The following is a 25,736-nucleotide window of genomic DNA, read 5'->3' as shown; positions in this document are numbered from 1 at the left end:
GCATGTTTAACTTTAAGACGAAAGGGAAAAATAGCGTTAATAATCAACACAGAAGAATAAAAAGGAGCATTCAGATTCTTATGAATAAAAGCTGGAATGGAAACAGTTACATTTATTGGACATCATGTGCCAATTTGAGTATGTCTCATGGTGGGAGATATGATTGCCGTCATCATGTGAAATGGAAAATGAATTTCCAAGAATTACGTCAAGTTGAGAGATAGCAACAAGCCACTGAGTTGCATTGGGTTTGGAACTAAAGTTTGTGCAACTGTACTAGTGGTAAATAAAGTCTACACGAACTTTACAAACTTTTAAGTTGAATATAATGTTTATTGTCGCTGCATCAAACTTTTAATTATGTTTTCCAGGTTTACGGTAGTAGTTATTGATATTTTGTTACACCTTACTGAAAACTGGTCAATCTTATGGAAAAAAATCAACTGCCTTACTGAGACCAATTCATCAGGATTGGCAGGTCTGCAAATGATTTAGATTCTGCTTAAGTACACAAACTTCACTGAGCACTCCAAAACTAGTTAAAAACAACTTTGATAGCACCAATATCTTCCAATTGATTACTGATACATTTAGCTTTTAGATGAATTCAGGTCACATGAAAAACCTTGGCCACTGGACCTCTGGTAATATTTATAACGTTTTTCCAACCCAGATCATCTGACCACTTGTTGATTAGGCTTTTAGATGAATTCAGGCATTTAAAAAAAACTTGCACTCACAATGTTTATCACATTTTTTATTGATTTGGCTATTAGATGAATTTAGGCCATATAGGAAAACACTTGTACACACTATGACCTCCTGTAATGTTCATGACTTTCTTCCAGCTGGTACCGTGGGAAGATCTTGTCATTAGTTGGGAACGACAAGTGTGAGGTGTTCTTCACCGACTATGGAGACAAGGAGACAGTATCCACAACAAAGATGTATGAACTGCCAAAGGACTTTCAGGAACTTCCTTTTCAAGCTATTGAGTGCAGGTTGGCCCATATTACTCCATGGGGTAAGGAATGACGTTTAAAAGGGTAACAAATTGACTTTTTGATAGTGTTATTATTTTCATTTGCATAGGCAGTAAAATTGAGATTAGTATTTACCTCCATTTCTCTGAATCTGTTCACAGTTAGAATCTGGTGCATGTATTTTAAGGATTACTACTTACCTCCAGTAAAGACTGAGTTTTCATTTTCAGCCAATCAGGTGTGAGAATGCAATGTAAAATTATTTGTGATTGGCTTAACAAAATCTCATCTTAAAACTCAAACTCAGTCACAGTCACAGAAGTTGTATGGTTTTCATGCCAGGTGAGGCATACTTCATGATAATTGATCATGTAATAACATTTGATGGCACCTCATTACAGTAGTGGCTTTAATTATTGGACCACTAATTATTTTACAACCAGAGAACCAGTCTGCTAGTAGGGGAATAAAAAAACATAATACTAATTAGTTTGACGTGCACTCATTGGTTAGTAAATTGATTATTTTTTTTCCATTATCAATTTCAATAATACTAATTAGTTTGACATGCACTCATTGGCTAGTAAATGGATTATTTTTTTTTCCATTATCAATTTCATAAACTTCAATCTATATACAATAGTTGAAGAAAAATGTTTACTTTTATTTCAATATCCTGTGCTTCAATTCCTGCTGACAATATAGCATGTGTACTCTTGATGACTGATATGTTATTTGTACAAATTAGGAATTCAACTTGCTTAACAGCAATATATAGCATGTGTACTCTTGATGACTGATGATATATAATTTGTACAAACTAGGAATTCAACCTGCTTAACAGCAAGAAGCTCAGAATAATGCGGCAAATCACCTTCTTTTAAATTTTTTGTTCTAATTCCAATGAATTGTACCATGTGTGGTTTGTATGCTAATCTAATGCAGAAATTATTTATATTTTTTAAAACATTTACATTAAGTTCCATGTGAAAAGAATTAGTGGTGTGATATGATCCCAGCTAAAGGTAAAGTTTAAATAATGTAAGAAAAATATTTTGCACAAAAAACATAAAGTCACATTCTGTGAAACTTTAATTTTTCCATGGACAAATTAAAACAAAAATGATAAAATTAAGTTGAAGATGTTAGGCTGCATACCAATCATTTAATTGAAGGTGTCTTATGGTTCAAGGTCTTATGATTAACTCTGTGGTTGCTGGAATAGGTGCACAATATTTGCAAACACATGTACATGCATACATGCATGTCATAGCAGAGTAGCTTAATCTTCAGATTCATGTACACTCATACATGCCTTTCAGAACAGGGTAGCTTTATTTGCAAATTCATGTACACGCGTACATGCCTTTCAGAACAGGGTAGCTTTATTTGCAAATTCATGTACACTCATACATGCCTTTCAGAACAGGGTAGCTTTATTTGCAAATTCATGTACACTCGTACATGCCTTTCAGAACAGGGTAGCTTTATTTGCAAATTCATGTACACTCATACATGCCTTTCAGAACAGGGTAGCTTTATTTGCAAATTCATGTACACTCGTACATGCCTTTCAAAACAGGGTAGCTTTATTTGCAAATTCATGTACACTCGTACATGCCTTTCAGAACAGGGTAGCTTTATTTGCAAATTCATGTACACTCGTACATGCCTTTCAGAACAGGGTAGCTTTATTTGCAAATTTATGTACACTCTTACATGCCTTTCAGAACAGGGTAGCTTTATTTGCAAATTCATGTACACTCATATGCCTTTCAGAACAGGGTAGCTTTATTTGCAAATTCATGTACACTCATACATGCCTTTCAGAACAGGGTAGCTTTATTTGCAAATTCATGTACACTCGTACATGCCTTTCAGAACATGGTAGCTTTATTTGCAAATTTATGTACACGTACATGCCTTTCAGAACAGGTTAGCTTTATTTGCAAATTCATGTACACTCATACATGCCTTTCAGAACAGGGTAGCTTTATTTGCAAATTCATGTACACTCATACTGCCTTTCAGAACAGGGTAGCTTTATTTGCAAAGTCATGTACACTCGTACATGCCTTTCAGAACATGGTAGCTTTATTTGCAAATTTATGTACACTCTTACATGCCTTTCAGAACAGAAACAAATTAGCTTTTGTTGCAAACACACATACACTCACACATGCCCTTCAGAACAGAGTAACTTCATTTGCAAGCACATGTACACTCACATGTGCCTTTCAAAACAGAGTAGTTTGTGCAAAGTTTGTCAGTTCTGTAAAAACCAAGGAGATAAAAATTAATGCACAGTGAAGACATAATTTATTCAGAAATCTGATGTAACCAAATAAGAAGAGACCTAACCAAAGCTAAATGCATGTTTCCTAATTGAGGCTGATAAAAAGATGGAGCCAGTTGGTTTAATTATATTTTTGTTTGCTTTGGTTTTTCTCCCCACTGATATGGTAGTCTTGGCAGAGAAACTGTCTACTTAACATCTATTTGATGAACTCACAGAAAGTATTTAGTGGTATTCCTCAGCCTGTTGTTGAAATTTGATATGATCTTTACTGACTGTTCTTTTTAAATTGCTGTCCTATTTGGACCCTTCTTTCTCATGGCATCTTCAGGACCCTGTTAGATCACTGAAATTGTACCTGAAATATAAAGAGTCAATCAGAAGAGGGAAGTGTCTGTTCTTACCACTCAAAAAAGGAAGGGAAGACATTGCCATTCAGGCTTTTTCATCCTGGACTCAATGGGTTGTCGACACCGTCAAGAAGGATAATATTATCAGCTTATGAGGTTAAGGCAGCCACCACCAGCATGGAACCTGAGCTAACTTTCATGATTGACATCATTCAGTCCATGGAATGGAGGTCTGATACAGATTTCCCCTTGCGAGAGTGGTATTAAAAGCTGAATTTGTAGTACATTAGTTGTCCATTCATGGTTAAACCTTTTTATTTAGCTCAGGAGTTGTGTAGAGAATAAACACTTATGACTGGAATCATGAAACTTGATGAGGGGATGAATCATAATGAGAATTACACCCTCATCAGAATGTAGATCACTGTGAACTATTCTTTAAATATGTTTCCAATCATAATACCTTGGCTGAACTACAACCTTGTTTATCCAGCCCTCCCAGATAGAACTTCTTTCTAAATGAGCTATGTTATCTGTCCACCTAGGTGATGGTCAGGCAGAATGACCCCTTGGTATAGGGATATGGTGCCAGAACTCATGAATATCCCAGTTTCTACTTCCACTCATGCAGAGAAACATGCTGTCACGATGAGAGGCCTCACAAACACCAAAACCAACGTTGATACAAGTTGGAAGAGTTCTCACTTCACAAGGAAAATATACTTCATCTATATTTCCAACGATTCTTTTTTCTATCTCGACAGAGTTCTCCCTTTATAATTTTAGCCACATCTTTGTCATCTTTTCACATTTAATTGTACTTAGGTAGTTGCATAGGTAGCCTACGCGACTTAGCAAATAAGTTCAAGCAGTACTTTTAATTATATTAATGTACAAGTTCCTGAGATTTATAGAAAACTTTTAATATATGTATAATTCCACAACAACTGGCTACATACAGGGTTCCCACGCTACTGGGAAATTGGGAAAAAGTCGGGAGAAATGATAAATTTTTTCCTGACCATGAAAAGTCCTTTAATTTTGCAAATATTGATGAAAGTTGGGGAAAACCCGGCAATTTCTCTCCACAACTTGACACCCGAAACAAGTACATAATTGAGTCGAAACTGAACTGATCGTGAGTTAAATTTATCGAGTTCTAACTAGAATATTAGGATGTTGCAATATGGATCATTTGGGTGTTTGCTATAAATATATTTGTTGAGACAATCCAAATGCTCATTGGATTAGATTCAGCTAGAAGACTTTTTGTTTCACAGTTCGATATCCGTACATTTTTTAAATTTTTATGGAAGGTATGAAAACCAGTCTAGCATCACAAGAGGCCAACATGGTGGTGCTAAACCATAGCCGCTTAGCAGATGGCTAGCAAACTTAAACGTTGTTAAATCTATTTATACCTGCATGAAATCGATATGAAAATTATTTATTTTCTCAGAAATTGAAAGTGTTAAAATTCTTATGTCTTTAATCTGCTGAACGATGATAAAACTAATGTGTTGATGAAATTTGAACTGGTATTAGCTATTTCACAGTACTGAAACTACTCTTCTAAAAGTAGTTAATGACATTCTCTCAGCATTGGATAGCGGAAAGATTACAGTCCTCACCCTTTTTGATTTGTCTGCAGCATTTGACACAATAGACCACGATATATTACATCACCATCTCCAGCATGTATTTGGCATTCATGATACAGCCTTACTGTGGTTCAAGTTCTACTTGGTCAACAGGACACAAATTATATCTGCAAATGGAATACACTCCAGCCCAGTTGATCTATGTTGTGGTGTTCCAAAGGGGTCTGTTCTTGGACCTGTTCTCTTCATTCTGTACACTCAGTTGCTTTCAAGTGCCATAGATCATCATCCAGTGTCTCACCAATTGTACGCTGATGACACCCAAATATACAAATCTAGCCACCCAACTGAAGTTGATGCTACCATCCAGGGTGTAGAGAGGTGCATTTCTGATGTGAAATCATGGATGACATGTAACAAGCTGCAGATGAATGATGATAAAACTGAGGCCATTCTGATCACAACACAAAGACTTTCTCATTCACATCCTTTACCTCAAACAATAAATATCAGCAATGCCAACATTAAATTCACACAATCAGTATGAAACCTAGGTGTTACTCTGGACAGTACTCTCACATTGCACCAACATGTCATGAACATATGCAAGGCTGCATATGTTGAGCTGAGACGCATCAGCTCAGTTCACAAATATCTTTCAGTTGACACCACTAAAACACTTGTGTGTTCATTAGTACTTTCAAGACTGCGCTATTGTAACTCAATTCTATCTGGTTCATCTCAGTATCTACTCCAGAAACTTCGAAAGGTTCAAAACACAGCTGCTCGGATCATACTTAGAGTACCACGATCAGAGCACACCTCCTCGCTGCTCTGTACCCTATGCTGGCTATCCATTCGATCCAGAATCAAACACAAAATTTGTTCTCTGTGTTACGTTTCTCTTTCTGACTCTAGTCCAACATACCTATCCGACCTTACCCATATGTACACACCAACAAGATACTTACGCTCCTCTTCTGACAATCGTATACTCATTATTCCCACTATGAAAACAAAGTCATATGGACAGCGTTCTTTTGCATACCAGGGCCCAGCCACGTGGAATGAATTGCACACTGAACTTAGACACAAAGACACAGTGATCACATTCAGGAGGGCTCTCAAAACTCACTTATTTCAGACTGCATGAACAAATTTAAAGACCTAATGTTTCCTACCTGAAATATTCTCAGCATGTTTTTAATTTTTAATGTTTTTCTAATTTCATGGTGTTTGTTTTTGTAATAATATTATTATATGTTTTCTTATCTTATAAGTGTTGTCTAATGTTGTAAAGCGCTTAGAGCTTCTAAAGATTAGGCGCTGTACAAAGTCCTCATTATTATTATTATTATTATTATTTCGATTGTTAGTCACTCGGGAACACACAATCTCACAACTGTCATTTTCAAATATTGTAGAAAAAAATTAAATGAAAGTCATTGAAATAAAAATACAAAAACAAAAGGGCATAAAATTCTCTATATTTATTCTGAGACCAACTTCTGGAGTTTGTTGTATTACGTGACTACCACGTGAACATGTGCTCTCTCATGCAGGGAGCATATGAAGCAGGGAACCAGACTACTCTTCTTGATGAATCAGACTGGCAAGTTTCTTGTAGTTGTTCTTGAAATAAAAATGTTGAGAATTATATGTTCTTTCTGGTTTTTACAAAAGGTATCAGACTTTCATTTAATATAATTGAAACTTTGTACAACAACATTGAGGAGTTTTTTATTGATATCACGTGACTATTAGATTCCGATGTTGTTGTTTAAGATTTGTGAAGTCATGTGACTATTAACGCAAATGGCTAGTACTAGGTCAAGTTTCATCTATGCTGAGTTTTGTCTAGTCTGTCAGCGGATTAAAGACATAACGATCATAACTTGCCATTTTTGAGAAAATAAATAATTTTCCTATCAATTTCATGCAGGTATAAGTCGATATAGCATAGTTTAAATTTGCTAGGCTCACTGGTAAGCTATCTTATGGTGGCGGCAGATTCCAATTTTTTTTATATGTAATTGCTCTGAACCCACACTCCATCCTAAATGTCCATATGTGAAAAATGGGGTTGGAATATTCGGAGGAAACCCGGATTAGAAAAATGTCGAATCTCTGAGCTGGTCTTTGGTGCGAAATTATTACACAGTGACTTGTAGCTTGAAGCATTGGTTTCAGATCTTTAATGAACCGCAGGAGAAATGGGAAGTTGTCATCCCTTTTATTATATATTAATAGATGATAAGAGCCCATGTATCAATACAGGTTTGGGGACTGGTTTATTGAACTACAAGAAGACAAGTTTATTTTACAGAAAGTTCAGCCCTTGTTCATACAGCAATGTATAATTTTGAAGGTCTTTTGTCAAAATTTAAATCAACTCTTTTGTAAATGTCTTTAAATGATGGAATTTTTAATCAAATCATCTTAAGGAGTTTAGGTTGTTTGAAAAATCTTGTTTGAGATTTTATTGGCACACACAAATGCAGGGTTAAACTTTTTTCGCTACAAGATAAGATTCTAATACATTGCATTTATTGGGTTTTTTTTCATACTGTGATAGGAAATGTTTACTTTGTATAACATGCACATATATTGCTCTAGAATTCTTTAGAACTAAAGGTTTGAAAGGAAACAAAACAATTTATGTTTATTATGTTGTTTCCACGTAGCAACATAATGCAGCTCAGCAAAGTAAAGTTAGAATTTGTATTCTGTACATTGAAATGGCTTTAAATGCCAGTTTATAGAAATATAATAAAATTTGTTTCGTGTGACTCATTTTGTGGTTTTGTTCATGATTATCTTTCCTGACATACATGTTTTGAAGAGTCTTGAAAAAGAAACATCTTCAGATTCGGAAAATGCATGTTTTGTAATCCAAAACGTTCTTTAATTCCATTCAGTAATGGTCATATGTTAACCTTGAAAAAATTAATTTCATACTGGAAAAGACCTGGAAATTTATATTTAGAAAAGCGTGGGAACCATGTACATACAGGTGAGTTTTCTCTGCTAATACATTTAATATCTGGACACAACACTTCATTGAATTTAGTATGGTGAAGTATTTTAGTAAAATTTGTCTGCTCTTGTCCAGGTAATGCTATAAGGCATAGCTCTGCATCAGCCTTGTCCAATAATATTAGACACGTGCAGAGCTACAACAGGTTTTATATGTTCTGCTCTGTTTATCTTGAAGACCATGGGTAAAGTACAGAAATGCACAACTAAGGACAAAGACAATAAGCCTAATTTTGATAGATAAGGGAGATAAATAAAAATGGGCTCTCCAGTTACAAAATGTGAGAACTCTACACAATCACAGATAGCCCCAGCACCTATGTCATGATAGGACTACTTATTGCTGGCGATACCTTTAGACTTCCCTTTTCAGGGTTCCATTCTACAGTTCTTGATGATAAACAGGAAATAAATGAACAAAACAAGATATCGTTTTGCTCCACCAATACATTGACCAGTCACATAGATCAAACATCTTGTAACCTTTCCCTCCTCACATGGCCTATTTCTGTTTTATCTGGCCTAAACCTACTACAAGGGATCTTCCAGGACAAAGACCTGACCTCTATAGGTTCTCAGAAATCAATCTGTTGTCCAGTCTGTTGTATATAGACAATTATGGAGATCAGTGTAACTCACACATGGCCTCACTGCACTCTACATTTACGCTGCTGAGTCTAGTTTCTCTCAACCACTGGTAAAATAGAAAGGACTCTTTAATTGGTAACATATTGGAAATCACCGTTTCTACTTTAGGGTGCTCCTTAAGTTTGGTCAGTGGCATATTTTGTCATTCTTCACCAGTCCTTCAGTTAGGCAACAGTATCATCTCATGCAAGAATAGATGATGATGATGGCTCTCTGGCTCCTTCTTCACTTTTTGATTTCTCTATTTTGCAGGAAGACTCAGTCTGCAGAGCTTCCAATGAAGAAGTTTTCAGCCTTTTGCCTTCAGAGTTCTGCTTGCCTCCTCCTGCCTTTTTTTCTCTAGGAAAACATGTTTCTTCACGAATACTTACCCATTCATAATGCACATACACCCTCCCAGCCTTCACACAGTTACATCCACATAGACAGCATGCCTTATGCTCAAGTAGTAACTAAGATATTCACAGGGTTTTTCCACCAATCCCTGTGTGAAGGGGACATCACTCTGACTGGTTGCCACCTAAGTGGCCAGTTAACTTTTACCTCTTTTTAGCAAAAAGTTTTATATGGGATTTGTAAGGTAGTAGTAGTTCTCCTGTGGTATTATGATTGGATAAGTATTCTTAAAGAAACATTTTACTAGAAAAAATTGGTTTCAGACTTCACTGACTTCAACTTTTGTGCTTTAACTTTTTTTTTTCTCAAGCTCCGTTCATTTTAGAATTTGTTTTAGAAATATTGAAACTAGACATTGCAAATATTGGATGCAGACAAGACAGTATTTATTGAAATTGACTGTTCTAGAAGCCAGAAAAGGACAGTGATCAGTCTGTTTGCTTGTTTACATCGCGATGTTTTGTTTGGTTTGACTACCAATACATTGAACGTGTTAGGGACCCTCTGGTGAAGTAACATTACAGATTATAATTATATTATGAAATGACTAAGTTTTGTGCATTTTTTTTATATTGATGCTTTTCATTTTTAAAATTATAGGGGCAACAAGCAATGGGAATATTAGTCAGAATTTATTTTCTCTATGAGATAATTTACAGTAATTACTGGAAATTATATAAAAGTTGAGGTGAGCTATCTAATCATTGATTACATTCTGGTTTTCTTTTTAGAAGGGTTGTGCATTAGAGGATATAAAATATCACCAAAGAAACATTTACTCCCAAAAATGGTTTTACAGAACAATATGACTATCGGATGTTACTGGGATTATTAATGAATATATCAGAAAGTTAAGTTATAAAACATACATTAAAAAATTTGAGATTGTAGGAATAATGTGATATAAATCATAATAAATGAAGGAGAATTTAACAATAATGTGATCAAGCACATTTCTCTTGCAGGTGATAAGTGGGAGGAAGCAGCAGGGGATATTTTGTGGAATCTCACACATTTTGTTGGGGGAGACATGAAGCTTTTAGTTGCCAAGGTAACTGCTCAGTAAAATTGTGAAACAACATGATTGTGACACTATTTTCTTACCATCCTTTGCAGATAGTGAGACAGTGATATTTCCTGAAGCAATAGAATTGTTTTTCTCAACAATGCTAACATTTTGTTTTCAAACACATTTATTAAAATTCTTCCTCTACAGATAAGTGATATAGTTTAAACAAATGCTCTTTGTAATATTGTCAGGCTGAATGAATAGTGATGCATGGCAGTTTGGCTATTACATAGACATCAACAAAATTTAATTAGAGTTAGTTTTGATAATGGGAAATATTATCTCATTGGACAGTAGGGGATATTAGTAGATGTTGTTCATGGTGAAAGAATGTTACACTGTCTTTCATCTTTGTTACACTGTCTTTCATCTTTGTTATTCATCTTTGTTACACTGTCTTTCATCTTTGTTATTCATCTTTGTTACACTGTCTTTCATCTTTGTTACACTGTCTTTCATCTTTTAGTTGTGATCTGTTTTACAGTTCATTTGAGCACATTTGAATTATGACAGTTTTCATTGACTTGCTGATTAAAGATTATCATAAAGTCCTGAGTCAAATTTATCAGTTTGCTTTCATTTCATAGTCTGAAAACCAAATAATCAAATTTGTGCAGAAAATTTTTAATATAGATTTCATAATATTAAAGTCATGGTGTGCATAAGCATTGTTATCCTCAGCATATTAGATGACAGTCATTTTTGAAAAAAAAAGCGGTTATTATTTTAAAACATTAAAATGTAGGGGTCTAAGAGTTGACCCATCGGTGACTCATTTATAGATATTTGTCCATGAATTAGTTCAGTTAACTATTTTGATACTTTTTCTTCTGTTTGAGAGGTAATCTGTCATGGTGTTTAATGCCAAATCTGAATGTCCATATGCTGCCATTTTCTGGTTGAGGTGTTTGTGGCATAAACAGTCGAATGCTTTTGATGTGTCCATCAAAATAGCTGAAGCATACTTGTTTTGATCTAGGACTAGTACAAGTTTTCTAGTTGTCTATTAGAGTAGACTGAAACCCTTTCAGAAAGCAGAAATGCATGCATTGTAAGATATTGTCAAAATAGTTATTGATCCAGGTACTGCACAATCATTCAGAGTCTTTTGATTGGTTCAGACAACACTAATTGGACAACATTTTTGTTTATTAATGGATCTTTTTCCTTGTATTTTGAGACAACCTGAGCTTTCTTGAGTCTGATTGTGATACTGTTCTGAACTAGGCTGTAGTTTATGAGTTTGTGTATAGGACCAGTGATTGACCTCCAAATTTTAATAGTTTGGGTGAAATAAAATCTATCTTAGTTGCCTTTTTTATTGTGATGCTTGATGTGGTTTTATGTGCCAAGTCTTCTACAACACTAGAGAAATCAGAATATTTGGACATATGAATGTTTTCTTTGATAGCCTGTGTGCTGGGTGTTTGTTTTGGACATGTGAATGTTTTCTTTGATAGCCTGTGTGCTGGGTGTTTGTTTTAGACATATGAATGTTTTCTTTGATAGCCTGTGTGCTGGGTGTTTGTTTTGGACATATGAATGTTTTCTTTGATAGCCTGTGTGCTGGGTGTTTGTTTTGGACATATGAATGTTTTCTTTGATAGCCTGTGTGCTGGGTGTTTGTTTTGGACATATGAATGTTTTCTTTGATAGCCTGTGTGCTGGGTGTTTGTTTTGGACATATGAATGTTTTCTTTGATAGCCTGTGTGCTGGGTGTTTGTTTTGGACATGTGAATGTTTTCTTTGATAGCCTGTGTGCTGGGTGTTTGTTTTGGACATATGAATGTTTTCTTTGATAGCCTGTGTGCTGGGTGTTTGTTGTTGGGTAAGTGGTTATAGCCTGATAAAAATAACTTCATCATTTTGTTGTATGATAATTGAGTTTCATGATAAAATACATTTGTTTGCCAAGAAGGGTCAGATGTTTGGGCAGAAATCCTTATTTTTCTTCTGCCTGAACAGTATTAAAAAAAGAAGAATTTTATGCTTTCACATTTGAGTTTTTTCACAAAATTCCATTATTGTTTGTAGTTCTTCCAACTTTGGTTGCTCTGGATGGTGGTTGTTTATGTGGTACTATTAGTTGACATTTCCCATGCATAGCTTTTCTTAGGTTGCCATTATTGCAATGATCACGTTGCTTTCCTGATCTTCTTTGCTTAACATTTGTAATTTCTTGAAGGTCTAGTAGATGTCATTAGAATCATCAAACACATAAGTTACACAAAAGGATGTAGACCGTAGATTGGGTATTGAAAGTTTCTTGATTAAAATCCTTAAAACTGTGGCAAGTAAATTATTTCAATTTGTTATTGGTACTCTTTGGGAAAATCAGATTATGGAAATCCCAAATACCAGTGTTAACATTTGCAAAATTACATGGATTCTGTTTTTTGTTTCCTAAAACATCTGCAAGTTTTTATCCTGATTGCTAAAACAGTTTGTCCAGAATTAGTTTTATGATGTTAAAATATGGACAGGATTAAGATGGGGTTAACACTTGATTTGAACTAAAAGGTCAGAACTGAGGTCATATTGGAAGCAAGATGTTATCATCCTGGGTAGCAATTTTATGTGAAAAGAAAATACGATTCATTTTGAAAGGACTTTCTGAAGCTAAAACTATCAGTAAGTCATTCCTTTCAAAACCATATTTCTCTGGTCTTGTCATTGAAAAGTTGTGTCCTAACATAATTGCTTAACTAAATTCTTATTAAACAGTGTTGAGAAACATACAGGGTATGAAAGAATTACTTTGGCAAATAATTTTTTTGTGTGTACATAAACAATTATACTTTGTCTGCCAACCAGCAGTACGTAGGCAGCCTTCTTTGAGAAATTTCAGTACAAGATATATTGGATGAGCACTATTGCATCTTACCAGTTTAAGAAATCTTAGTATAAGATATATTGGATGAGCACTATTGCATCTTGCCAGCTTAAGAAATCTTAGTATAAGATATATTGGATGAGCACTATTGCATCTTGCCAGTTTAAGAAATCTTAGTATAAAAAATATTGGCTGAGCACTACTTAAAAATATCGGTATAAAATATACTGGCTGAGCACTACTGTGATGTATCAGTATCACTATGTGCAGTTTTTAATTGAATTATAAGTTAGTGTATAGCCCTTATTTAAAACAGAAATTCAAATAGAATTGAAGATCAAATATGTCAGTAACATTTAGAGGAAGGTATTAGTAAGCAGGTGGTGATATAACAATACAATTGATGTTACTACATCAATGTAAACTCATTATTTCATTGAAGGTGGTGTTAAAATGAATACATTTATGCCTCAGATATATATGTCTATATGTCACTAATTGATAAATGTCAACAGTGTATCAGCATGTCATTGATGTCATCAGTAATACCAATACATTTGTTTACATCTTTGCACAGGTAATGGGAAAGGAATCTATATGTCATTGATGTAATTAGTAATACAAATACATTTGTTTTTATCTTTGCACAGGTAATGGGAAAGGAATGAAAATGTCATTGATGTAATCAGTAATACAAATACATTTGTTTTTATCTTTGCACAGGTAAAATGGAAAGGAGTTGACATGTCATTGATGTAATCAGTAATACCAATACATTTGTTTACATCTTTGCACAGGTAATGGGAAAGGAATCTGCATGTCATTGATGTAATCAGTAATACAAATACATTTGTTTTTATCTTTGCACAGGTAAAATGGAAAGGAATTGACATGTCATTGATGTAATCAGTAATACATTTGCTTATATCTTTGCACAGGTAAAATGGAAAGGAGTTGACATGCCATTGATGTAATCAGTCATATATTTGCTTATATCTTTGTACAGGTAATGGGAAAGGAAGCATCTGATTATGCAGGTATACATCGGTATATTGTGGAGCTATGTGAGATGTCACAAGTCAGCATTAACTTAGCCCAGGAGCTTGTTTGGCAGAAGGTTGCTAAACCAATGCCATCAAGTCCTCTTGAGGTATGCATTGTGAGTTTCATCACACCATCATTAAATGATGAGACATTGGCATTACTTTTTGACACTGCCAGCATCATTAATTTCCAAGTTTTGTTTAAAGCTTCTGAAAGTCAGATACATTGGTGTTTACACAGACTTATACACAGGTAATGATACAGTAACAACACAGACTAACACACTGGTGATGATTCAGTAACACAGATATCCACTCAGATGATTGTACAGTAACATACAGACATACATACATACATACATTAACACAGACTTACACATAATGATGATACAGTAACACACAGACTTACACAGTGATAATACAGTAATACACATACTTACACACAGGAGTAGACACAATCACACAGACATACACACAGGTGATGATACAGTAACACAGACATACACACAGGTGATGATACAGTAACACAGACATACACACAGGTGATGATACAGTAACACAGACATGCACACAGGTGATGATACAGTAACACAGACATGCACACAGGTGATGATACAGTAACACACAGAAATATAATGATTATACAGTAACACAGACATACAGGTGAGGGAGTAAATTCCTTTAGTAGGTAGAGAAATGTATCAATAGTGGCAGCAGTGGTGGCACTAACAGTCAATAATTGCTGTGAACATTATGTTTTAAAGGTTTGTAAAGTTATGAAAATGTACATCGGGGCATGATTTGAAGGCAGAATGGTGTTTTGGGGAACTGTTTTGAAGATAGTGAGGAAATTAGGCAGAATGGTGTTTTGGGGAACTGTTATGAAGATAGTGAGGAAATTAGGCAGAATGGTGTTTTGGGGAACTGTTATGAAGGTAGTGATGAAATTGGTATGTACATGGTTCAATGGCTGCCCATCTAATGTCAGTGGTTTATTCCGGGTTCTCTACAGACTTCTACCATATAAGTCACCATATGTCTTCACATGAGATGATGTGGGTACTTGATAAAATTTGACAAACTGTGTTGTGCAATAAATTTGACAATGAATTAAATTTAAACTAAACAGGTTTTTCCCATAAAATTGTCCCACAAACAACTAGATATGCATTCCATCAGTGCTAGCAGTGTTGTATTTTATGCCAACAGTGTGCAGGTTCAAAGCTAGACATATTGACAGTTTATTGCTTTTTGGACAGAATATTCAAATACATTGTTTTAGTGTTTATGTAGTTTTGTGTCATAATAGTGAAAAATTACCTAAGATAATTTTTTGTGTTTGTACAGTGAAAAAAATACCTAAAGATAATTTTTTGTGTCAGTATAGTGCAAAAATACCTGAAGATAATGTTTTCAAAATAGAGAATGTATATATTGTAGAGAATGTATATATTTTGAGATCTTTTTAAGCAGTTCCCCAGTTTCTGTTTTGATAATTTTTCAAAAGCATTGTCCAAATTTCTGTTTGATTTTTCGTCAAAAGCAATGTTTAAATTCCTGTTTAATATTTTCAGCCATATTCAGGTTTCTAAAGAAATTTTGAATCTGTTATAGTGAAAAGTCATTTTGAACTAATTTTGCTTTTGTTGGTTTCCTTCTGAATTTTTTATGTGTACATGTAAGCATAAAATTTAAACTAATGTGGACTTGTTGATTATATTTTTTTCTCCATTCTAATTATTTCAAGTCTACAGCAAACATTTCATTGTAATATCTATAACAAGTGAAGGCTTGCATTGATATCTGTTGTAGGAGCTGTTCCCAAAACCATCTGCCATGAGCAGGAAGGTATATAGCTCAAGATTTGACAAGATTCCAGATCTTTGTGCTGCCATCTACTGGGTAAAGGTAAAACTCCAACATAAGTCAAAGTTTTATGTTGCATTTGATTTTACAAGGATTAAGGTACAAATGAGAAAGTGATGTATGTGATTTGTATGTTGCAGCCACTTCTGCACTTGAAATTTACCTCTTCCTGCCTAATTCAGGCTTGTTAGCTAATGTAGCAAACATACGAGACCATTTCGTCAAATACTGCTTCTGTAGCTTGGCCAGTATTTTCTTAATCACATGTGGAATACAGGTAAATGTGAGTGCTTTCTAAGTCTTATTTAGAATACAGATAAATGTGAGTGCTAAGTCTTAGTTGGAATACAGATAAATGTGAGTGCTTTCTAAGTCTTATTTAGAACACAGATAAATGTGAGTGCTTTCTAGGTCTTAGAATACAGATACATGTGAGTGCTTTCTAAGTCTTAGAATACAGATAAATGTGAGTGCTTTCTAAGTCTTAGAATACAGATAAATGTGAGTGCTTTCTAGGTCTTAGAATACAGATAAATGTGAGTGCTTTCTAAGTCTTAGAATACAGATAAATGTGAGTGCTTTCTAGGTCTTAGAATACAGATAAATGTAAGTGCTTTCTAAGTCTTAGTTAGAATACAGATAAATGTGAGTGCTTTCTAAGTCTTATTTAGAACACAGATAAATGTGAATGCTTTCTAGGTCTTAGAATACAGATAAATGTGAGTGCTTTCTAAGTCTTAGAATACAGATAAATGTGAGTGCTTTCTAAGTCTTAGAATACAGATAAATGTGAGTGCTTTCTAGGTCTTATAATACAGATAAATGTAAGTGCTTTCTAAGTCTTAGTTAGAATACAGATACATGTGAGTGCTTTCTAAGTCTTATTTAGAATACATATAAATTTGAGTGCTTTCTAAGTCTTATTTAGAATACAGATAAAGGTGAGTGCTGTCTAAGTCTTAGTTAGAATACAGATAAATGTGAGTGCTTTCTAAGTCTTAGAATACAGATAAATGTGAGTGCTTTCTAAGTCTTAGAATACAGATAAATGTGAGTGCTTTCTAAGTCTTATTTAGAATACAGATAAATGTGAGTGCTTTCTAAGTCTTATTTAGAATACATATAAATGTGAGTGCTTTCTAAGTCTTATTTAGAATACAGGTAAATGTGAGTGCTTTCTAAATCTTAGAATACAGATAAATGTGAGTGCTTTCTAAGTCTTATTTAGAATACAGATAAATGTGAGTGCTCTCTAAGTCTTAGTTAGAATACAGATAAATGTGAGTGCTTTCTAAGTCTTAGAATACAGATAAATGTGAGTGCTTTCTAAGTCTTAGTTAGAATACAGATAAATGTGAGTGCTTTCTGTCTTAGAATACAGATAAATGTGAGTGCTTTCTAGGTATTAGAATACAGATAAATGTGAATGCTTTCTAAGTCTTAGAATACAGATAAATGTGAGTACTATCTAAGTCTTAGAATACAGATAAATGTGAGTGCTTTCTAAGTCTTAGTTAGAATACAGATAAATATGAGTGCTTTCTAAATCATAGTTAGAATACAGATAAATGTGAGTGCTTTCTAGGTCTTAGAATACAGATAAATGTGAGTGCTTTCTAAGTCTTAGAATACAGATAAATGTGTGTGTTTTCTAAGTCTTATTTAGAATACAGATAAATGTGAGTGCTTTCTAAGTCTTAGAATACAGATACATGTGAGTGCTTTCTAAGTCTTAGTTAGAATACAGATAAATGTGAGTGGTTTCTTAGTCTTATTTAGAATACAGATAAATGTGAGTGTGTTGTAGGTCTTAGAATGCAGATAAATGTGAGTGCTTTCTAGGTCTTAGAATACAGATACATGTGAGTGCTTTCTAAGTCTTAGAATACAGATAAATTTGAGTGCTTTCTTAGTCTTATTTAGAACACAGATAAATGTGAATGCTTTCTAAGTCTTAGAATACAGATAAATGTGTGTGCTTTCTAAGTCTGAGTTTGAATACAGATAAATGCGAGTGTTTTCTAAGTCTTATTTAGAATACAGATAAATGTGAATGCTTTCTAAGTCTTAGAGTACAGATAAATGTGAGTGCTTTCTAAGTCTTAGAATACAGATAAATGTGAGTGCTTTCTAGGTCTTAGAATTCACTCAGATAAATGTGAGTGCTTTCTGAGTCTTAGTTAGAATACAGATAAATGTGAGTGCTTTCTAGGTCTTAGAATACAGATAAATGTGAGTGCTTTCTAAGTCTTATTTAGAATACAGATAAATGTGAGTGCTTTGTAGGTCTTAGAATGCAGATAATGTGAGTGCTTTCTAGGTCTTAGAATACAGATACATGTTAGTGCTAAGTCATAGTGAGAAAGTGTAGCATTAATAACATTTAACATATTCAGAATTGTCATCATTTTCCTTCAAAACTTTTAGTAATATAACTTAGATTTTCTAATTTATTTTGCCATTTTAACTTTCACAAAAATCTGTGATAGTTTATTAATTCATTCCTAATGATGATTCTAATGTGGCTTACAGTGACTTATTTTTCAGAATGAAAATAACATAAATACCTCAAACACATCATATTTAATTCAGTTTATCAGTACTTTTTTATATACTTAAGTGTGAAACATAGAGACTTGTTGGCAAAATAATTTTCATATTTTTTTTTCATTTCTGTTTTTGTGTGTGAAAATTATTTCCTTATATTGTCACATGTGAAAATATAAGATTTCCCATCATGCCATGTGTTGCTTGATTGTGAGAACCTACAAAAGTTGTATCTGCAGCAACAAAATGAGAACTTTGTAAAACAGAAACTACCTTTTCGGACATGAAAATTTATCTTTCATAAAGAAATTTGACCAAATGTCGTTACATTTCTCTGCATTTATTTCCCTTTCCATGACAACAACAACAAACCTGCTCTGTTGCATTGTTTTCATATGTGGTCAGATAGTTTGAAAAATTACAAAAATGTAATTCACTGCAACAGATTATGTCAACCCAAACCTACCATTTTTCTTAAGCTATGTATATTTATATGATCTACCTATGAAAGTGAGGTGGATTTATGAAAAAGGGTAGGAGTGACCATGTTGTGCCAAAAAGTGAGCTAAATTTTCTAAACTTTGATTCTGGGGCAAAATTGGTGTATAATAAAAAGAAAATTTCTTTTCCCATGTTTATACTGGATATATTTCATCTTGTGTAACAAAAAATGATATATTTTAACTTGTAACTTTGACACTCACTAAAATTTCGTGTTTTTGGCATCACATGATGAAATATGTCTGATATTGACATAGGAAAAGAGAATATCCTCAATATATTATGTGTGTAATATCACCTAATAATATCATGATGTCATTATCAGGAAAAAGCAAAATGTACGAGGACACAGATATATTCAAGAAACAGTTGTCTTAAAATAAGTAATAAAAAAGAGTGAGAAGCAACAAGCTTTATAAAATTCAACAAATAATTTATTTCCCTTGGATACAAAGTGAAAATGCAGGAACTTAACGGTATTATGAATTAAATCCCAAATAATTCTAGAATTACAGTCCTAATGATAAGTTTCTGAATAAACTTTTTTGGAAATCCAAATTAAATCCAATGCTGAAAGTGTAGATGTGCCTAAAATTATAATATAAAATATAGTAAATAACAGGTAGACCTGGCATTTCATAGGGAATTTCCAAAGTTCTAGGCTCATATGGAGATAAACATATTTACTACAAAACCAATATCGTTGATTCAGGTCAGGTAGAAAATGAACTTGATTTTGAACAAGGTCAAATACAGCGTACAATGTTATATTGTCAATGGCAAATAATGAAATATACAAAATTTAAAGAACCTAACTAACGAACAATGCAAATTAAATATACATAACAACAATACATTCGCTTTCATTTTAAAGGGACAAAATTATGCAATAAATGCAAAATTAATATTATGCTCATTTCACCTGAAATTTATGAGACATGTTCAGTAGTTTCAATCTTTTTCTCGCCAAGCTGTGCACAATAATAGAAATTATTTAACTGGTCTGGTAAATTTTATTTGAAATGAGAACTAATATAAGGTTATCTGTTTATGACATCATGTGCAGACCTGCCAACTCTTACAATTTTACTGTAAGTCTTACAAAAATTACCCTTAAATACTGACTTATGGCATAAAAGCAAAAACTATGGAAAAATGATCGTTGCTGAAAAATAATTGATTCAGCTATGTTTTATTTGGATCTGGGTTTCATATTAGAATTAGTGAAATTAGGTAGGGAACCTGACTAACTTTACAGCAGCACCCCAGATGATTTAGACTGCACCTATTTGTTCATGCGAAGCGTCTGCATGATCAAACTGTTGATTATAGAATTTTTTTAAAATATCATTCCGAATGTGATGAATGTTTAAAACAAAATGGAAAATAATCCTCTAGAAAAGTGTTAATAATCAACACAGAAGAATGAAAAGGAATATTCAGATTCTTGTAAATAAAAGATGGAAAGGACACAATTATGTTTATTGGACATCACATGCCAATTTGAGTATGTCTAGTGCCAGAAGATATGATTGCCGTCATCATATGAAATGGAAAAAAGAATTTCCAAGAATTATGTCAAGTTGAGAGATAGCAACAAGCCATTGAGTTACATAGGGTTGGGAACTAAAGTTTTTGCAACTGTATTAGTGGTAAGTAAGGTCTACGCATACTTTACAAACTTTTCAGTTGAACATAATGTTATTGTCACAGCATCAAACTTTTAATTATGTTGTCCAGCTTGAAAATAGCAGTTATTGATAATTTTTTTCACCTTACTGAAAACTGGTAAATCTTACGGAAGATAATCAACTGCCTTACTGAGACGTCAGGGTTGGCAGGTCTGCATGTGATTATATTTTTGTAATTGATAGAAAATTAAGAACAAATTGCAAGCAGCAGCAAATATAAGAATAACATAATGTTTCACCAATAGGTTTTTAAGTTTTGTTCAAAGAGAATAAGGAAATGGAAATTTGATATACAGAAACCGGAAATCTCTTATTTACTATCACTAATGGAAGTTGGACGTAGCAGGCAATTAAGTTTCTTCTGCAAATATTTCAGCAAACTTTTAACCAAAGATTAGCTTTTCTTCTAGAAATTTTATTCTTTGTTGTTATTCAATTTCATTTACCTTTTTATATTAGGAAGACGAAGCAAGGGCTCTCCAGATGTGCAAAGAGCTGTCAGTCATACTGTCAGCAGTCCCCACAGGGTGAGTTTCACTAAGATGTTTTTGGTTAATCAAGGATCAGTGGCTTGCCAGGCATATGTATCACATTATAGGAACATCAAGATTTTCTTCAAATTATTTAGAAGATACATACAGATACAGTTAGTTCTTCATGGTGTGATTTGAAAGTGAGATTTACTGTGATTTCACCATTTTTGGTGGGATAGCAATTTTCATAGTTGTTACAAACCCTGAATTTAAAGACCCCATGAATAATAATTTTTAAAAAAAACAACAATTGGACTCCTATTTATGAATGTAAGAAATGGCACTTTCCATAAAACGTGAAAACTGATAACCTTGCAAACAAAGGATCTTCAGCAGTTCATGCTGTATATAAGACACTGTTTTAGTTGAATTAACGCGGTAGTTGATTTCTATGGAAAACACAGTTTTAGGTGGCTGTACTCAATTTCCTTTGAGTTTCTTCATGACCCTACAGAAGGCAATATAAAATTATGTTTGTTTGCATCCCAGTCATGAAACAGTGGAATAAGGTCAATGCGCATGCTACCTTATGTGAAGTATTTAAGGTAGCAGCTTGACGTGTACCTTACATCTTGTCACCTTGCATCCTGTCAGTACATCTGTTTTGGTAGAGTGAAAGGCTGTTATTCTTATACAAGGTTCATTTGTATGAAGGCTTATTTTTATCCACGTTTCATACTCATTTACAATTATTTCACACTAATTAAGAATATCTTGAAAGAAAGAACTGTAAATGTGTACAGTTATATCACACTCATTAAGAATGACTTGAAAGAATGACCTGTAAATGTTTACAGTTATTTCACACTCATTAGGAATGACCTGAAAGAAAGACCTTTAAATGTTTTATGCATATGTTTAACAATTGTATTTGTTAATTAGATTTTCTGAGTTAATCAAATTTGAAAGTTGAAAAGGAATAGGTCATAGTTTGCTCCATTCGTTACCCACATTTTCTTGAAAAGAAGGTACATAGTATTTGCATAGCCATGCATCATAATTTCATTCTGTAGCTTTACATCAATTGCAGATCCATCCTACTTACATTCCGTTGCTTTACATCAGTTGCAGATTAAGGTATGAAGATTGCTATGCTTGTACATCATAATTACATGGCGTGTCCCATATCACTTTGGGACCCCTGTCTTCATGATCGTGGTCATTTCTGAGTATTGTTAACCATGCAGGTCAAAGACCTAGAGATTTTTTGGATTGGGTCTGTGTCTGTTGTCTGTTAGCAATTTATTTGTTACACATTATAAACTACTTGGAGGAAAGTCATGAAGTGTGACTAAAGTGTAATTGGTTCTAAATATAAATGTGCCCCTTGAACATTCCAAATGGCCTCTAGAATGGCAAATTTGAAATTTTTTCAAATCTATTCATATCAATTTCTTAAAACGTCAAATCAACAAATATTTTTCACTGTGTGTCATTTTATGACATGGATAGTCCTAAATAAAAAGTTTGCTTATCTGATACCAACATGGACACCATTTTGAAAATATTATCACTATTTCTATTGAACAGATGGTCATATTGATATGGGATTTTCACAAAAAGACATCTTTTGACTAGTAGATGGCATTATATAAAAATAGTGCCGGTCTGATGTTCAACATGGCTGTTGCTAATTCACCTGCATAGATGGTTAGATAGATTTTTGTATGGGCAGCATCTTGTGAAATCAAACATATAAGAAAATAGATTTGTTACCAGTCTGGCTGATTGGAGTTTCTCAGAAATATCTTAGATGATTGCAATACCAGCATTTAAAACAGGAGAGAAGAAACAAAATAGACTTCTCAACAAGTACATTATAAAACATGGAGAAATAAAGTTTTCAAAATGATCAATATGGCAAAGAAGAATTACTGTCAGTCAGATTTAGAACATAATTGCAATAAGAATTCTATGCTATGTGGAAACTTAAACCAGGCGCAGGTAAACATTCCTCAAGGCCATCCAGAATCCATCAGCTTAGCCAGGAAGGTCACAATATTGATGAGGATGTTAAAATAGCAGACATATTTAATGAATTTTTATTCAGTATAGCTTCCAAACTTTGGAACAAAATCAAAAAGTAAATTAGAGAATGTGAAGAACTGTCTCTCTTCTTCTTCATCATCATTCAGTGACTTTTTAGTTCCCATAAGGGGTCTGGATCTTTTCCCATGCTGGGGAAATCAACTCCCCCTGTGAATAATCTCACTGGTTCAGAGATTGCCCAAAGAGGATGAATACTTGATGCTTGTTACAAAACTGTCATATGAGAATTTGATGCTTAGCTCCACCCAAAGGAAGTAAAACATTAAGAGCAAGTCATGTTGTCCATCTAGGAAAGAAAAGCACCCTCTCAAGATCAGTGTGTTGGTGACAGATAAGTGACTTGTACCTTCATGAGACAGAGGAGTAAATAAAATAAATAATGGTAGTCTCTCGAGTCAAGGAAGACAAGTTGTGCGATCTCATTCAATGGTGGACGCGCATGTGGCTCCTGAGTCCAAATTCCGATGCACACAGGCAGTTGCAGGTGGGGCATGGGACACCGGTGGTTAGTGGTATTTGTGATACAGTTCTGTGACGACTCTCCCGAGTTGCAGCAAGATGCTGGCGGCGGTCATCCTCAAAGGTGGAACAGGCTTTTCTGGTCAGCGCTCGCCAATGGCTTCTGTCTAAGGCAGCGAGCTCGAGCTGGCGGGGTTGGAGGTCTGTCCATTTGATGTTCATCTTGAGGTTGTCTTTGTACCTCTTATGAGGGTGGCCTTGGTTTCGGTTTCCTTGGGCTAGCTCGCCATAGAACAACTGCTTTGGGATTCTGCTTTGACCCATGCAGATGACATGGCCAGTCCAACAAAGCTGGGCCTGGATTAGTTTGGCTTCGATGCTTGTTGTGTTGGCTCTGTCAAGGACTTCCTGGTTGGTGATTCGGTCCTGCCACTTGATCCGCATAATGGATCTCAGGGAGCGCTGATGGAATTGTTCCAACTGACTGATATGTCTTCAGGTAGAGTGTCCACGTTTCACAGTCATACAAGAGAGACGTGAGGACAACTGCATTGTACACTTTCATCTTTGTTGACAGGCGTATGTCCTTGTGCTGCAAAACCTTTGTTTGAAGTCGTCCGAGTGCTTGACTTGCTTTTTGGATCCTCGCAGTGATTTCTTTGTCCAGGGAGCCGTCACTAGATATTGTGCTGCCAAGGTATTTGAAACTGTCCACATTCTTAAATTGCGTGTCGCCAATGGTGATACAGGGTTGTGAGGGGGCAGTGTTTGGGGCGGGCTGGAAGAGGACTTCTGTCTTTCCTAGGCTGATTGTGAGTCCAAATAAGTTGGTGGCTTCAGAAAATCTGTCTATGATTGCCTGTAGGTGAGTCTCTTCATGGGCCATGAGGGCACAGTCATCTGCAAAGAGTGCTTCAATGATGAGTCTTTCTAGCGTCTTTGTTTTTGCAGCTTGGCGACGGAGATCAAACACTGATCCATCCAGGTGATACCTAATGTAGATGCCAATGTCAAGGTCATGGATGGCATGGAACAGTACCTGTGCGAAGAAGAGGTTGAAGAGTATCGGAGCAAGTACACAGCCCTGTTTGACACCATTAGATATTGGGAATTTCTCAGAGGGTTCACCGTCTGAGAGAATCTCTCCAGTCATGTCAACGTGGAGGAGCCGAATGAGGTTGATAAACTTCTGAGGACAACCAAGTTTCTTGAGTACTACCCACAGTGCGTCACTGTTGACTGTATCAAAAGCCTTTGTCAGGTCCACGAAGACAGCATACAGATTCATGTTCTGCTCAAGGCACTTCTCTTGGACTGGTCTCACTGTGAAGATCATGTCAATGGTGCTGCGGTCTGGGCGAAAACCACACTGAGACTCGGGTAGGTTATCTTCTGATACTGCCGTAATAAGCCTGTTGAGGATGATGCGAGCGAGTATTTTGCCAGCTATGGACAGCAGGGAGATGCCTCTGTAGTTACTGCAGTCCACACGTGTGCCTTTATTTTTATAGACGGTCATGATTGATGCGTCCCTGAGGTCGTTTGGCATCTCTTCTTCCTTCCAGATGCTGATTAGCACATCGTGGAATGCCTCCAGAGTCTGTTCACTGAGAGCCTTGTACACCTCCGCTGGGATACCATCCTTTCCAGGTGCCCTGCCACAGTTAATTTGTTTAATGGCCCTCCTCAACTCTTCTATTTTTGGTGGAATATCCAGTTGGTCGTGCGTTGGCTGCTGGGGTATTTGGTCAAGAACAGATTGGCTGACCGATGAGGGCATGTTTAGGAGCTGACTAAAGTGTTCTTTCCATCTTTCCTTAATGCCATTCTTGTC

General features: G+C 34.9%; 1 protein-coding gene across 3 annotated transcripts in view; it reads left to right on the top strand.

The window, feature by feature from the left end:
• LOC149785851 (putative ATP-dependent RNA helicase TDRD12) overlaps window positions 1–25,736 on the top strand; it is a 313,410-nt gene that overhangs the window by 199,672 nt on the left and 88,002 nt on the right. For all 3 annotated transcript variants that reach the window (XM_089979811.1, XM_089979813.1, XM_089979812.1), the window contains 5 exons: window positions 849–1,024; window positions 10,276–10,361; window positions 14,220–14,363; window positions 16,069–16,164; window positions 21,321–21,388. In XM_089979811.1, coding sequence (XP_089835937.1) covers window positions 849–1,024; window positions 10,276–10,361; window positions 14,220–14,363; window positions 16,069–16,164; window positions 21,321–21,388 — 570 coding nt within the window. The remainder of the gene's footprint in view (window positions 1–848; window positions 1,025–10,275; window positions 10,362–14,219; window positions 14,364–16,068; window positions 16,165–21,320; window positions 21,389–25,736) is intronic.

This window comes from Sinohyriopsis cumingii, chromosome 13 (genome assembly GCF_028554795.1).
Source record: "Sinohyriopsis cumingii isolate HCF-2022 chromosome 13, ASM2855479v2, whole genome shotgun sequence".
NCBI lineage: Eukaryota > Metazoa > Mollusca > Bivalvia > Unionida > Unionidae > Sinohyriopsis > Sinohyriopsis cumingii.
Note: the sequence above shows the minus strand (reverse complement) of the source record. Positions and strands in the feature narration are given on the sequence as shown.